Source organism: Zea mays, chromosome 1, assembly GCF_902167145.1.
Source record: "Zea mays cultivar B73 chromosome 1, Zm-B73-REFERENCE-NAM-5.0, whole genome shotgun sequence".
NCBI classification, from domain to species: Eukaryota; Viridiplantae; Streptophyta; class Magnoliopsida; order Poales; family Poaceae; genus Zea; species Zea mays.
Genome location: NC_050096.1, coordinates 185,298,910 through 185,311,856, shown reverse-complemented (window position 1 = coordinate 185,311,856; position 12,947 = coordinate 185,298,910). Strand labels below are relative to the sequence as shown.

General features: G+C 42.5%; 1 protein-coding gene across 27 annotated transcripts in view; it reads left to right on the top strand.

Moving 5' to 3' along the window:
• LOC103641258 (ubiquitin carboxyl-terminal hydrolase MINDY-2) overlaps nucleotides 1–12,947 on the top strand; it is a 64,537-nt gene that overhangs the window by 31,429 nt on the left and 20,161 nt on the right. For 5 of the 27 annotated variants that reach the window (XM_020546570.3, XM_020546569.3, XM_020546566.3 and 2 more), the window contains exon 26: nucleotides 8,404–9,019. The exons of 18 other annotated variants lie outside the window; for them this stretch is intronic. In XM_020546570.3, the coding sequence (XP_020402159.1) occupies nucleotides 8,404–8,472 (69 nt within the window). In that variant the 3' untranslated portion in view covers nucleotides 8,473–9,019. Of the gene's footprint in view, nucleotides 1–8,403; nucleotides 9,020–9,498; nucleotides 11,696–12,947 lie in introns of those variants that run through there. 4 more of the 27 variants (XM_035964173.1, XM_020546565.3, XM_020546567.3 and 1 more) reach the window with 4 other exon arrangements.

Sequence of the window (12,947 nt, the reverse complement as noted above, 5' to 3'; positions counted from 1 at the left end):
ATTCATAGCATTTATGTACCAAAGTGGTTGCTTCGGCAAAAAAGAGAATTGGTTTTTTGTGAATCGTTGTGTAAAAGTAAAAGCTTTGGCAGAAAGAAGAAGTAGTCTTTCATGTTTTGCTATGTAAAAGCTTCGGCAGAAGGAAGAAGTAGTCTTTTATGTTTTGCTATGTAAAAGCTTCGGCAGAAGGAAGAAGTAGTCTTTTATGTTTTGCTATGTAAAAGCTTCGGCAGAAGGAAGAAGTAGTCTTTTATGTTTTGCTATCTAAAAGCTTCGGCAGAAGGAAGAAGTAGTTTTTTATGTTTTGCTATGTAAAAGCTTCGGCGGAAAGAAGTAGTTTTTTATGTTTTGCTATGTGAAGAAAAGCTTTGGCAAAAAGAGGAAGCGGCAGTTTAGGCTTCGTTGTGTACGAAAAGAAGGGAAGGTGTTTTTTCGCCTTCGGCTCAAAATACTGATTTCGTCCACATCAAAGCGACTCAATCGAAGGGTAAGAATATATTACAAGGTATGTACAAAGTTCCTTGAGGACAGTTCAATTGTATTTACAAAACTTGTTACAAAAGTATCCTGAGTTTTTTCCTATAGTACATTTCTACTGATCTTCATTAAGCTTCAGCTTCGGCGACAGTTTCGGCGACATAACTTAGGCATCATCTTCACCTTCGTCATCCTACATAAATCAAGGAATCGTGAGTAAAAATCAAGTGCAAAGAAAAAGGTAAGTACAAAGTATTATCTCTTACTGGTTCAAGATGACTTCGTGCTTCATCTCCAGCCTTCTCCCGCCCGCCTTTTGTCCATATCATTTTTATAAATCTATTGGAGATACTTCGGGCGAGGTCAGGCATATCATCCAGGATTGATGGAGATAAGGTGAAGTTGGGCCTGTTGACAACTTTTCCATGTTCGCAGCCGGCCTTCAGAAATGCAGCAGCCGTACCCCGAGAAGCTACCCAGGCACAGAAGTCGCCATGCCCGGCTATAACTTCGTCAAGCTCTTCGATTTCAGCTTCAATATGATCGAAGGCCTGGGGTAAATTTTCCGCCGAAGGGTTAAATTTCCCACTGCTGGCTCCAACAGAGTAAAATATCTTCTTTAATCGTCCAATACAATTATTGCCAAAGTTCAAGCATTTGTCTTGAAGGCTTGTTAATGCTTTCTTCAATTCTGAGCTGGTCTGGACTTCGGCTTTAAGCTTCGAATTCAGTTCTAGCTTCTCCTGATCAAATTGTTTTGATTGATTGATAAGCTTCGAATTTAACTCTAATATTTTAGCCTCAGTTTCAGCCAGCAAGCCTTCGGTCGATTGGAGCTCGAAGTCTTTCTTTTCAATGATGGCAGTTTGCTCTTTTATTTTGCTTTCCAAGTTTTCAATTATAGCTTCGTGCTTTTTGTCCTCCAAGTCTTGTTGCATCTTCAGAGCTTTGCTCAGTAGCATGCTCTGAACAGAAACAACTTATGTTAAGTAATATTTTCATTATTAACGGCAATAAAAACCAGAGAAAAAGGTTGTTTACCTTGAAGTTAGAATAAAACAAGCTGCCGACGATATGTTGTCGTCGGTAGCGGCTGATGTCTGTCTCTAGCTTCGGAAAACCGATACTCTTCGATAGAGTACCGATTACCTTAGCCCCAGTCTGGTCTCGAATACAGCCTAGTTCTTCATCATCTACACCCCCAAATAGGAGGGCACCTGACTTGTAGCCGCAAGACTTGGCGTAGTCTTTAAGCTCTTCTATTTCGTCCTTCGTCAGTTTTTGCCCAACTAAGTTCTGAAAAGAGTAGGCCTCGTCGTCCGAAGGGTCTTCGGCTATTTCTTTTCCTTTCTCAGGCACTGTAGCCATGGTTTTTTCAGTAATAGCACCAGCTTCTTCCGCAGCCATGTCTTCCAAAATCTTGTTGATATTTTCAATCATGGGTTCTAAGTTTGTATCTTCGGCTGTAGCGGCTTCGGTAGCCGCGACCTCCGAAGCTACGCCTTCGACGATTGCTGTACCTTCGGCAGCTGCCGTTTTTTGGATTGATGCCCTTGGCGGCGTCTTGTCGATAACCTCAGTTACCGCAATGATTCTTTGCCGTTTGGGTTTGTTTATCTTCGATTGATCCGGCTCGTCCACCTTTTCAAAAAGCTTCGTCAGTTGGAGCCCTAATGGACTTAGCTTCGCAGGCATGGGTTCAGTCATTACCTTTAAAATTTCCTCCACGTCGCTGGTAGAAGGCGGTGTGGGGGTCCCCTCTTCTTCGGGTGATTTGCGCTTCGGAGCAGATATTTTTCCTTTTTTGAGAATTTTCTTCTCCTGTGCTGGTCTTTCTTCATCCGTGATCGGAGTTTCGGCTATTCTTTTTCTTTTAAGGCCCTCGGCACCCTTGTTCAATTGTTCATAGTCTGGGTATTCGAAGCCTAAGGCGTCAAGCACTCGGTTCAACCTTCGTTTCGGTCGGGCACCGAAGGCTGCTGTCATTAGTTGATCCTCTTTTTTGGAGTAGTTCCCCAGGATTTCGTTGCACATCACTTCAACAGTCTCTAACCATTCTTTGCAGGGTTTTTTGAAGAATTTCTTGAACTTGAAATAATAGGGAAGCCGGACAAGCTCCCCCTCCTTCTTCTCTCCCTCCAGCTTCGGCATTTCCCACTATTTTAGAGTAGGGAAAACTCTGAATGCCAAGAATTCCTGAACCAGATCCCTGGTGCCAATATGTTTTGAGATAATTTCAAATTCACCCAGAGCAGCCCAGGTGGGACCTTTTAGGTCGCCAATGTGGCATCGTGGCCTTGTCTCTCCGAAGATTAACTCCAAAGGGCTTTGTACCAGTTTTTCTTTGTCTTCGTCAACTTTTACATAAAACCACTCAGATTTCCAACCTGCTGGCCATTTGCTTCGGTAGCTGATGACAGGACACTTTGTTGTCTTCCGGTAGGCAAAATTATAGCAACCGAAATTATCATGTAGCCCATCTTTTCTGGCCTTTGTTTGGTAATGTAATTCGTGAGCTCGGCAGAAGCTGTCAGCAAATGGTTCCACAGCTTGGCTTCGGAGGGCCCAGATATAAACATTGAGCCTAACGATGGCGTTAGGAGTCAATTGATGAAAATAGATACCAAACCTCCTTAGTATCTCCGCAACAATACCGTGGAGAGGGAATCTAAGCCCGGCTTTTAAAAAAACTCTTGAAAATAACAATCTCATCCTTCCTTGGCTTCGGGGTGGTTTCTTCTTCCCCGAAGCGGAGTAGCTTCTTCTGGTCCTCATTGAAATAACCTGCTTTCACCATCTTCGAAAGGTCAGCTTTTGAAACAGTTGATTTCCCAAAATCCAGGTGACTGGGCTTGCTGGGCATAGCAAGGTCATAGTCATCTTCGGAGTCAGTCCCTTCAATGTTTTCTTTTCCTTCGGCAGTTGTTGGGCCTGCTTCAGCAGCAGGCATTTCTTCTGTAGTCAGTAGACCGGAACGCTGCATTGCTTCGGAGATGGGCACAGTGTCTGAACCTTCGGCTTCGTCTCCCTCACGTACAACTTTGGCAGTAGATCGTATTCTCGCCATTTGATTCTAAGTTTGGGAAGTCAAAAACTTTTTACTTTTTTCTTTTCTCCGAAGCTCTTCTTTTTGACGAAGCGGACGTTGAGAAGCACCTTCGTTCGATTTTGGGACTTAAGCTTCGGCTATGATGGAAAATTTCGGCAGCAAAACAGTGCAAATAGCAATGAATGCTGTGGTAACTTCACAACTACTTGTCAGTTTATATAGTGCTGCAGGTAAGAAGGCGAAGCGGCGGAATTGTTACACCAGGCGCGCAGTAACTTGTACCCGCTGCGCAGTGGACCGCAAGGATCAAATAGTAACTCTGCAAGGTGGGACCGACACGCGCTCGGAAGTCGGATCGTTTCTCCGCAACGAGCTCAGGGAAGGTGTTTTTTGGACCTTCGGCTTCCCGAAGCTGAAGAGGCTTTTTTCACGGGTCAAGCTCGTTACGAAGAACGATCTAGCACCGCGAAAGGGGCTACTGTTGGGGTCGTGCTTCGGTGCGCCGAAGGTCTCACACGAAGAAGCAGCTTCGGCTGAAGTCGTCTCCAAGAGATGGCCGAAGGTCCCTTTTCATGGAGCTTCGGCGTTTTAAACCGACATAGAGATAGAATGACCTTTTTATACATATAGGTCTGAGTCAATGCTGTAAACTTTCGCAAGGGGCATAATTGTAATTTGTCACAGGCTGCGACCTGTGCCTATAAATAGATGAACAGTACCTCTGTACTGTTCACGTGAATCTGTCATTTGCTTTCACATCACGCTTGTACTTTTGCCTTCCGCAGGACCGAAGGTACATTTGTAATTCAAAGTCATTTATATTCATTAATACAAGTAGAGATAATTCTATGACAATATTTAAATGTTTATTTCATATTCTATGATTTATGTGAATGCTTCATTCTTCGTTGTTATGCTTACGAAGGTATGTCCTTCGTAACCTTCGTCCGAGATGCTTTATATCCCGAAGGGATATATCGTTATGGAGGACGAAGGACCTTAACACTTAACATTTTCTGTGTTGCCTTGTTCTTAATTCTTAGCATTTGAGAACAAGTTCCCAACATTGCCAATGTTGGGGACTTGTTCTCAAATGCTATGAGTTAAGAACAAGGCAACACAGAAAATGTTAAACATTAAGATCCTTCGTCCTTCGAAGCATTATTTCCCTTAGGATATAACGATTCCCGGACGAAGGTCATGAAGGATTAACCTTCATCACTATAATATACATTAGTAAAAGACGAAGCATATGAAACATAAAAGATAGCGTGAATAATCGCATAACATTATTCATTTAACTTTATTAACTCATCATAAAGGAATAGAAACAATATTGAATTATAAAGGTACCTTCGGCTTGGAAGGAAATGAAAATACAAGTGCGACGCAAAAGCAAATGCCAAGTCCGCGTGAACAGTACGGGGGTACTGTTCACCTATTTATAGGCACGGGGTACAACCCGTACAAAATTACATACATGCCTTTTACATTTGGTGATAATTCTATAGCATTCTATCGAGGTCTAAATGGCCTTTTCATCTTTAAGTCGGTTCCCCTTTCTGCGAACATGCCGAAGCTTTCCTGCTTCACAGCTTCGGCACTGTGTCAACCTTCGTATCTTTTGAGCTTCTCCCTTTCTGATTCAAGTCCGAAGATACCTGTTCACACATTATACTCCAGAAACATTGTTAAATCATGTTTTTGAGGACCTTCGGAAGCCGAAGGCCCCCAACAGTCCGCTCACGTGGTGGTAACAAGACATAACATATACATCCAAACACACGAAGATGATCATATCGTGGAGAAGTCCCAAAAAGAAATTCACCCGGTGATTTACCAGAAAGTTTAGATGAAGGTTGTCTATTAATGAGATACACGGCAGTGGAAACGGCTTCACTCCAAAAGTGTGAAGGTACAAAAGAAGAGATCAAAAGAGTACGAGCACTCTCAATAATATGACAGGGTTTGCGTTCAGCAACACCATTTTGGGTATGAGCACCAGGACAAGAAAGTTGAGCTAGAGTACCCTCTATGGTCAATATCTGGTGAAAATTATCAGATAGGAATTCACCACCAGAATCTGAACGAAAAATTTTAATAGTAGCAGAAAACTGGGTGTGAACCATGCGAATGAAGGACTTGTAAATAGAAGGCAATTCCGAGCGGCGTTTCATGAAGTAAATCCAAGTATAACGAGAATGATCATCAATAAAAATGACATAATATTTATGACCACCTTTAGAAACAAACAGAGCTGGACCCCAAACATCAGAGTGAATTAGATCAAAAGGTTTAGCAGAATGGGAAGTACTAGTAAAATATGGAAGCTGTATTTGTTTTCCAAGATGACAACCTTTACAATGAAAACTAGACTCAACATGAGTAGAGCCTAAACATCCAGACTTTATTAGAGTAGATAGACGGGATCCACATAAGTGACCCAGACGATGATGCCACTGGGCGAATGACGTCGTGGGGCCCGAAGCAGCGAGCACATGAGGTGTAGTTGTAGGGGATGAAGGAAGACGCAAAGTGTCCAAGATGTAGAGGCGAGGCGAAGATTTACGGCGACGGCCAGTCCCAATCACATCCCCTGTTTTGCGATCCTGTACAAAACAAGATGAGTCATCAAATCCAACAAAACAATTGTGATCGGTAATTTGACCAACTGATAGTAGATCCATGGATAACTGAGGTACAAAAAATATATTTGGGACATTAAAAGTTGGATCAAAAAGAGAACCCTTGTGGGTGACATGACATAATGTACCATCAGCAGTCTGAACAGAAGTACCCTCGGTGACAGGTGTAGTAGACGCCAGCCGTGACTGATCAGATGTCACATGAAAGGAAGCTCCAGAATCAAGAACCTAGGATGATGACAAAGCACCAGCAGATGAAGTAGCAGCAATCGCGACTGAGCCTCTAGGAGATGGTCCTGTACCACGACCACGAGTAGCACGACGGACACGAAAATCAGCCAGCTTCTCTGGAAACTTAGCAAAGCAGTTCTCAGACCGATGTGTGGTCTTTTTGCAGTGTTCACAAGGCTGAAAGGAGGTGTTCCTAGATCTCTGAGCATCAGCCAACACACTGTGAGAACTCAGACCAGTAATAGAGGACATAGACTTCAGACGAGTCTCTTCAGCAAGCAATTCTGACAATGCCTGAGACATGGTGAGAGTATCCGAACTGTGAAGCAGCCTTGCACGAAGGGAATCAAATTCAGATCGAACTCCCATAACAAATCTGTAGGTAAAGAATTTCTCAATGAACTTGTGGGCTGGACAAGGCACAACAGTACAAGCAGGCACCATGGAGGTCAATGCACTCATAAGACGATCAAAGGCTGAATAATATTCATCAATGGACATATCATGTTGCTCAATGACATGAGTCTGTTGCATGAGGGTATGTAAAAGAGCATCGCTGTCCTGAACAAACCGGTCCTTCAGATGTGACCAGATAGCCTTAGCAGTGGTGAATTTAGACAGACTCATAATCATAGTTGGTTTAGTGCTATTGACCATAGCAGCCATTACCTTGCTGTCATTGATCTGCCAAGTCTTGATTGCAGCAGCATTGCTTCTATCGGCTGCTAGGACTAGTGAATCTTCAGTCAAATGAAATAGTAAACCATGACCTCGTAATGCAGTCTGAACACAGAAAGCCCATTCGGGATAATTCTGACCATCGAGCACAATATTGACAACAATAGCATTGGTCGACATATTGAAGAACAAGAGAACAGTCAGAGAGTACCAAAATTCCAGGCAGGTAGACTGACTCCAAGCAGATCAGCACAAGAGGCAGGCGAATTCTTGACTGATTGGAGAGGACCACGTCGCCGAAACAGATCTGGACGAGGTGACCGCGATGGTGCATATGACAGTAGCCAGACAGCGTCCCTGTTGTTGGAGAGGTAGAGCAGACAAATCTGCGCAGAGACCCAGGGTCAGCAGGAACGCAGAGCGCGCGACACCTCGCGCGCAGGAGCAGAGGAGAGCACGCTGCGCATAGGGACGACAGGATCCGCGGCCGGATCGGCGAGCGCGCCGCGCACAGGAGAGCGCCGCCGGATTCGCGGCTGCGCAGAACAGGGCGGCCGGATCCGCGCGCACAGGCCGCGCACAGGGAAGGCCGGATCCGTGGCGCCCTGCGGGCAGGAGCTGAGGTAGGGGCGGATCGGCGATGCCTCGCGCGCAGGAGCTGAGGGGACGACAACCGGATCCGCGCAGGACTGAGGGGACGGCGGCCGGATCCGCGCAGGACTGAGGGAACGGCGGCCGGATCGGCGGCGCCCCGCGCGCAGGAGCTGAGGTAGGGGCGGATCCGCGACTGCGGCAATCCGCGACGGAGCAGAGGTGGGGGCAGCCACCGGATCGAGCAAAAGCAGGGAAAGCTGGATCCGCGACTGCGGCGGCTAGAAGAGCCGCGACAGCGGCTGGGTGGGGAAGGGCCGCGACGGCGGCTGGGCGGGAAACAGCCGCGACGGCGGCTGAGAAAAAAAAATTAGGGTTTCGTAACCTGCTCTGTTACCATGTTACTAACTTTGGGATTGATAATTGATAATCGGTCTCTAAGGACTGTAGGTAATATATATAGCCAGTAGACCTGGGCCTAATGGGCCTTAACATTCTAGATTATGGAGCTAATCCAAATGCTACAAGTACACATAAAACTAGAACTGTGATACATTCTTGCCACCAAAAATAATATTGAAATACAAATTTGACGCAATATTAAATTGGGCACTATTCAACCTGTAGCGGCCACATATATTTTAGTTTGTTCTGGACAGGATTTTTTTAGAATACTTGATTGGACTGAAACTCATCGGCGTGTCCTAGATTTTTGAATGTTAAATGTTGCAGGCATTTTATCATGACCTGCACACAGATCACATACAGACTTCCCACAAAGAAGTATCGCAAAAGAAATAAGATGAACAAACCTTATGTTCTCCTCTGATGGATATTGCATCATAGCAAGGCCCCGATGTAAATGTCTCCCTTCCAGTAAGTGCTCCTTCCGAGATTACTCAGTTAATAGTTTAGCTCCACTTCAGATTCTAAATCTAACTGATCATATATATGGCGAACCGTTTCAGCTCCGTAAATTAAGTTAGAAGAGGGAAGGTTTATTTAAATTCTATTGGTTTAGTGACTTATTATGATCCTAAACTTAACAGCTTTGTCTAACAAATCAACAACACAATTGTAGTGCTTCTTTTCAGGTTCCAGCCCGTAACTTTTGTTTGTTGCATTGAGGGATCTCAGTTGGAGGCTTGGAGCTCAATTTCCCCCACGTGTCAGTAAGCGGTGAATACACAAATGAATGCAACATTAGTCTTGCTTTAGCCAGACACTGCAGGTATCCTCAACAGGTATCCTCAAACTGGACAAACACTTACACAAGTTGAACAACATATTTACTCAGTGTTATGGTCTGAAGAACCTATAAGTTCAACAACTACAGGCAGAAATACAGGTAAGAAAAATGATGTCCATTTTGACATGTGTTGGCATGCATAGAATGTAAGGCCTTGCGACTGATTATCATATGTTTTTTCCTATTAAGGCATCATCGTTTAACAATTTATGATTGTTTTAGTATGTAAGCTGCAGCTAATGATCCATAGTTGCTTAGAACAACTTTTTTCATGTGAGAATGTTAGAATTGATATATCTATTATTGATTAAAATGAACTATACATCCAACTTTAAATAGTTCAAACAGGTGATGCTTCCATTACTTTTAACACAAGTTAATGATACAATTTATTACAACAAATATATCTACTATCATTCAAAAGACTTACAAACTAGCTCAAGCGCGCGCCCCATATACTAGTTATTTAGAAACTCGTGTAGTTTAGCAGACGCTTGACGGGGCATGCTATTCTGTATTTTTCATAATATCTTTGTGTGATTGTGAACTTGTGGCCATTCTTAGCTTTGGCTTGTCAGGTCAACGGTGATGGAGTATATTTGGACAGCAATTTCACACCAATTTATATAGGGCTAGATGCAGCTGCTTCTGTATATGTAACGTGACCCAAATTAAATTAATTTTCTGTATCTGCAATGCATTGTTATTATGGTCTGATCTTTTCCTTTTCCATTTCTATTTCTATATGTGATATATTAGTGCTGTAGATATAGTCAAATGCAATTTATTCTCCACATACATTTTTTTAAAGCGCAGGAGAGCTGCGTTTCATTAAAATTAGAGAGAAATAGATGGGTCCCCTACATGATCATCACTCATATGAGGACCAGAACATGAGTGAGGCAGTTACACATAAGTTGGAGCAGATCCATAACTGAAACAAAAACACACACACAATCTAGAGACTTAGCTTGCTGATGAAGTAAGCACGAGATTAAGCTCTCGTAACCTCTTAGCCCTGGCCAAACCCCAAAGACTAAGATCATCCTTTATGGCATCTCGAATTGTGTTAATAGAAGGAGAAACTCCTTTCAAAACATAGTCATTTCGATGCTTCCAGATAGACCAAGCAGCAAGAATGCTGAGGGAATTTGCTCCTTTTTTCTGCTGCTTCCTTACTCTTTTCATTATTCTGCGCCACCAGTCAGCAAAGCTGCGTTCATTTTGCTGAGGCACTGAAATTATGAGCTGCAACAGGTTTAACAAGATGAACCATACTTGTCTTGCCGCCAGACAAGATGTTAGAAGATGTTGTGCTGTTTCCTCTTCTTGATCACATAGTGGACATTTGTCTGGATGATCGGGCCCTCTCTTAGCGAGTGTGTCAGCTGTCCAACATCTGTTTTTTGATGGCCAACAATAGGAACATTTTGCATTTAGAAGGTGCCAAAGTCTTCCAGAGTTGGTGTCAAGGCTCCTCTCCCCATATAAATGAAATTTTATCTTCCATGGAAGTCATGTTTTCTTTGTTCTTATTTGAAAATTCATTTTGCATTAAAAAATATTAGCGTTATTACAATTGATGGTAGCAATAAAAACAACAACAACCAAGCGTGTCAGTCGCAAGCAAGTTGGGGTAGGCTAGAGTTGAAACCCAACAAGCACCCGCAGTCACGGTTGAGGCACATCAATAGCCGTTTTCCAAGCACACCTATTCAGACATAGATCTCTAGGTATATCCCGTTCTTTCACATCTTTTTTTATTTCTTCCCCTTATATCAACTTCGGTCTACCTCTGCCTCTCCTCACATTATTATCTTGACTTAGAACTCCACAATGGTAGCAATAAACATATTGATGATTAAATTGTGTGCTTCTCACTTTAGGGTTCTTACTTTGTTCCTGAAACAAGTATCTCGAGAGCATCTACTTTATTCATGAAGCCAAATTCTAAATGGATTACACCACATGGTGACAGATTATATTCAGACTGCAGCCTGACACAGTTGTGTTCGGGACCCGATGCAGCTCTTTTGGTATGCTTAGCATTAACCATAAAATGGACCTTGCTTTGTTACAATTTTTTTACTGGTTTGTGAAATCAAATATATCTTTAATTGCAATGACTTTGTGTCTCATTTTGTACTATGTTACCCTTCACATTTGATTTATAACAGATCTTCCTTTTTTATATTTCTATTTCTACCGGTAATATCTGAATGCTTTGTACATACTATTAATATATGAAATTTTATCTTTCTTGCAAGTCATGTTGCGTTTTGTTTGAAAGTGCCATCTTACATTGAAGAAAATTAATGTACAATCAGTTGTGACAATAAGCAATGCATGTCCTCATTGTTGTGTTATGCGAACTGCAAAAGCTGAAATTGTGTTTATTTTTCAGAGAAATGATTATGGTTCTCACTTTGTTCCTACAGAAGAAGATACATCGCATCAGAAGTCTGTGCTTGGTCCACAATTTGTTCATGAAACATGGGAAACATCACTTGAAGATTTTTTTCGGATACCTGGTAATGAGTTCTCTGAAGCTATAATTATATTTGCTGATGGTACTTTCTTATAGGTTGCTGATACTACAAAGATAGGAAGAGTTTTTAGACTGGATCTGTTGCAAGAAATGATTTTTTTTCTAATAACGTGGGATTAAGTTGGAATGGACAGTTTGACGTTAGTACAATAGTTGTCATTGATGGGGTCCGTGCTGAAATCCGCGCACTCTATTGTGACAAGTTCTCTGAAAAGGCGAAATTCAATAACTACTTCAGTTACATTCACAATATTATTGAGCTATATAGAATAAAAGGGGTTGGTCTGCCGTCATTTTTTACCTACTTGACCAATAAGTTGTCAGAATCTCCCTGCAGACCTTTTGTGTGTAGCCCACAACAACTTAAGGGCTACCGACGTCGACTTTATGGATTCTGTGATTGTGTATTGAGTATCTTGGCGCTGAGGTCCTCATTGGCTAGAGCTGGATTATATTCTGAAATTCATAGGATACGCCGCTTGCCACCATCAGATGTGAGAAATGCTTTGAAATCAGTGCTGTCAAGTACTCCTCTTAAATATGATTGGAGAGAGTAAATTTAACAACATGGACATCCAGTTCTCAAAAAGGTTTTAAGGCACATCCCCGTTGAAGATAAAAGTAACAAAAAGGTTCAGGAGAATGAAGACGCACGCGCACGGGGGTATGAGTTGTATAAACCTGATGCTGGTAGCTTGTCTATTTTTACAAGACAAATAAGCGAACATGGAAAACAAAAGCCTAAAGTGAATATTTGTTTCTTTTTTTTTTTCTATTTTTTGTTTGTTTCACTGATTTTTATACCAGAATTATTGCTCTGTATGAAGAAGGATGAATGTCAACAAGAGGAGGAAGAACCTTTTAAAAAAACTAACAGAATTGGATCTTCTGAATCTTCTGAGCTCAATGTATCTCGAAGACCTTACAACTGTATGCTGTGACCATCTTATGACAGATGAATTGTGGAAATGGTAAGGACAATAAATTTTTATGGCACTGTCTTAGCATTTAGTTTATGTTAGGATTACTCAGCCTCTTCACTTTTGCTTGCTGCAGCCGTTTGGCCCAGATCTGCTGGTCTAAGCAGCTGCAGCCTTATATCCTTCAATATTTTTTTGATAGCTCAACTGCTTTGCGGGCGCGTTTGCTTTGAAGCCTGAGAAAGCTGCCTGCGCCAGGCAGCACCAGACAGTATCAAGAAAGCACAATCAGATCCCAGATGATGCTGCCTAGCGTAGGCAGCTTTCTCAGGCTTCAAAGCAAACACGCCTGCAAAGCAGTTGAGCTATAAAAAAAATATTGAAAGATATGAGGCTGCAGCTGCTTAGACCAGCAGATCTGGGCCAAGCAACTACAACAAGCAAAAGTGAAGAGGCTGATTAATCCTAACATAAACTAAATGCTAAGAGAGTGCCATAAAAATTTATTACCCTTATCATTCCCACAATTCATGTGTCATAAGATGGTCACAACATAGCA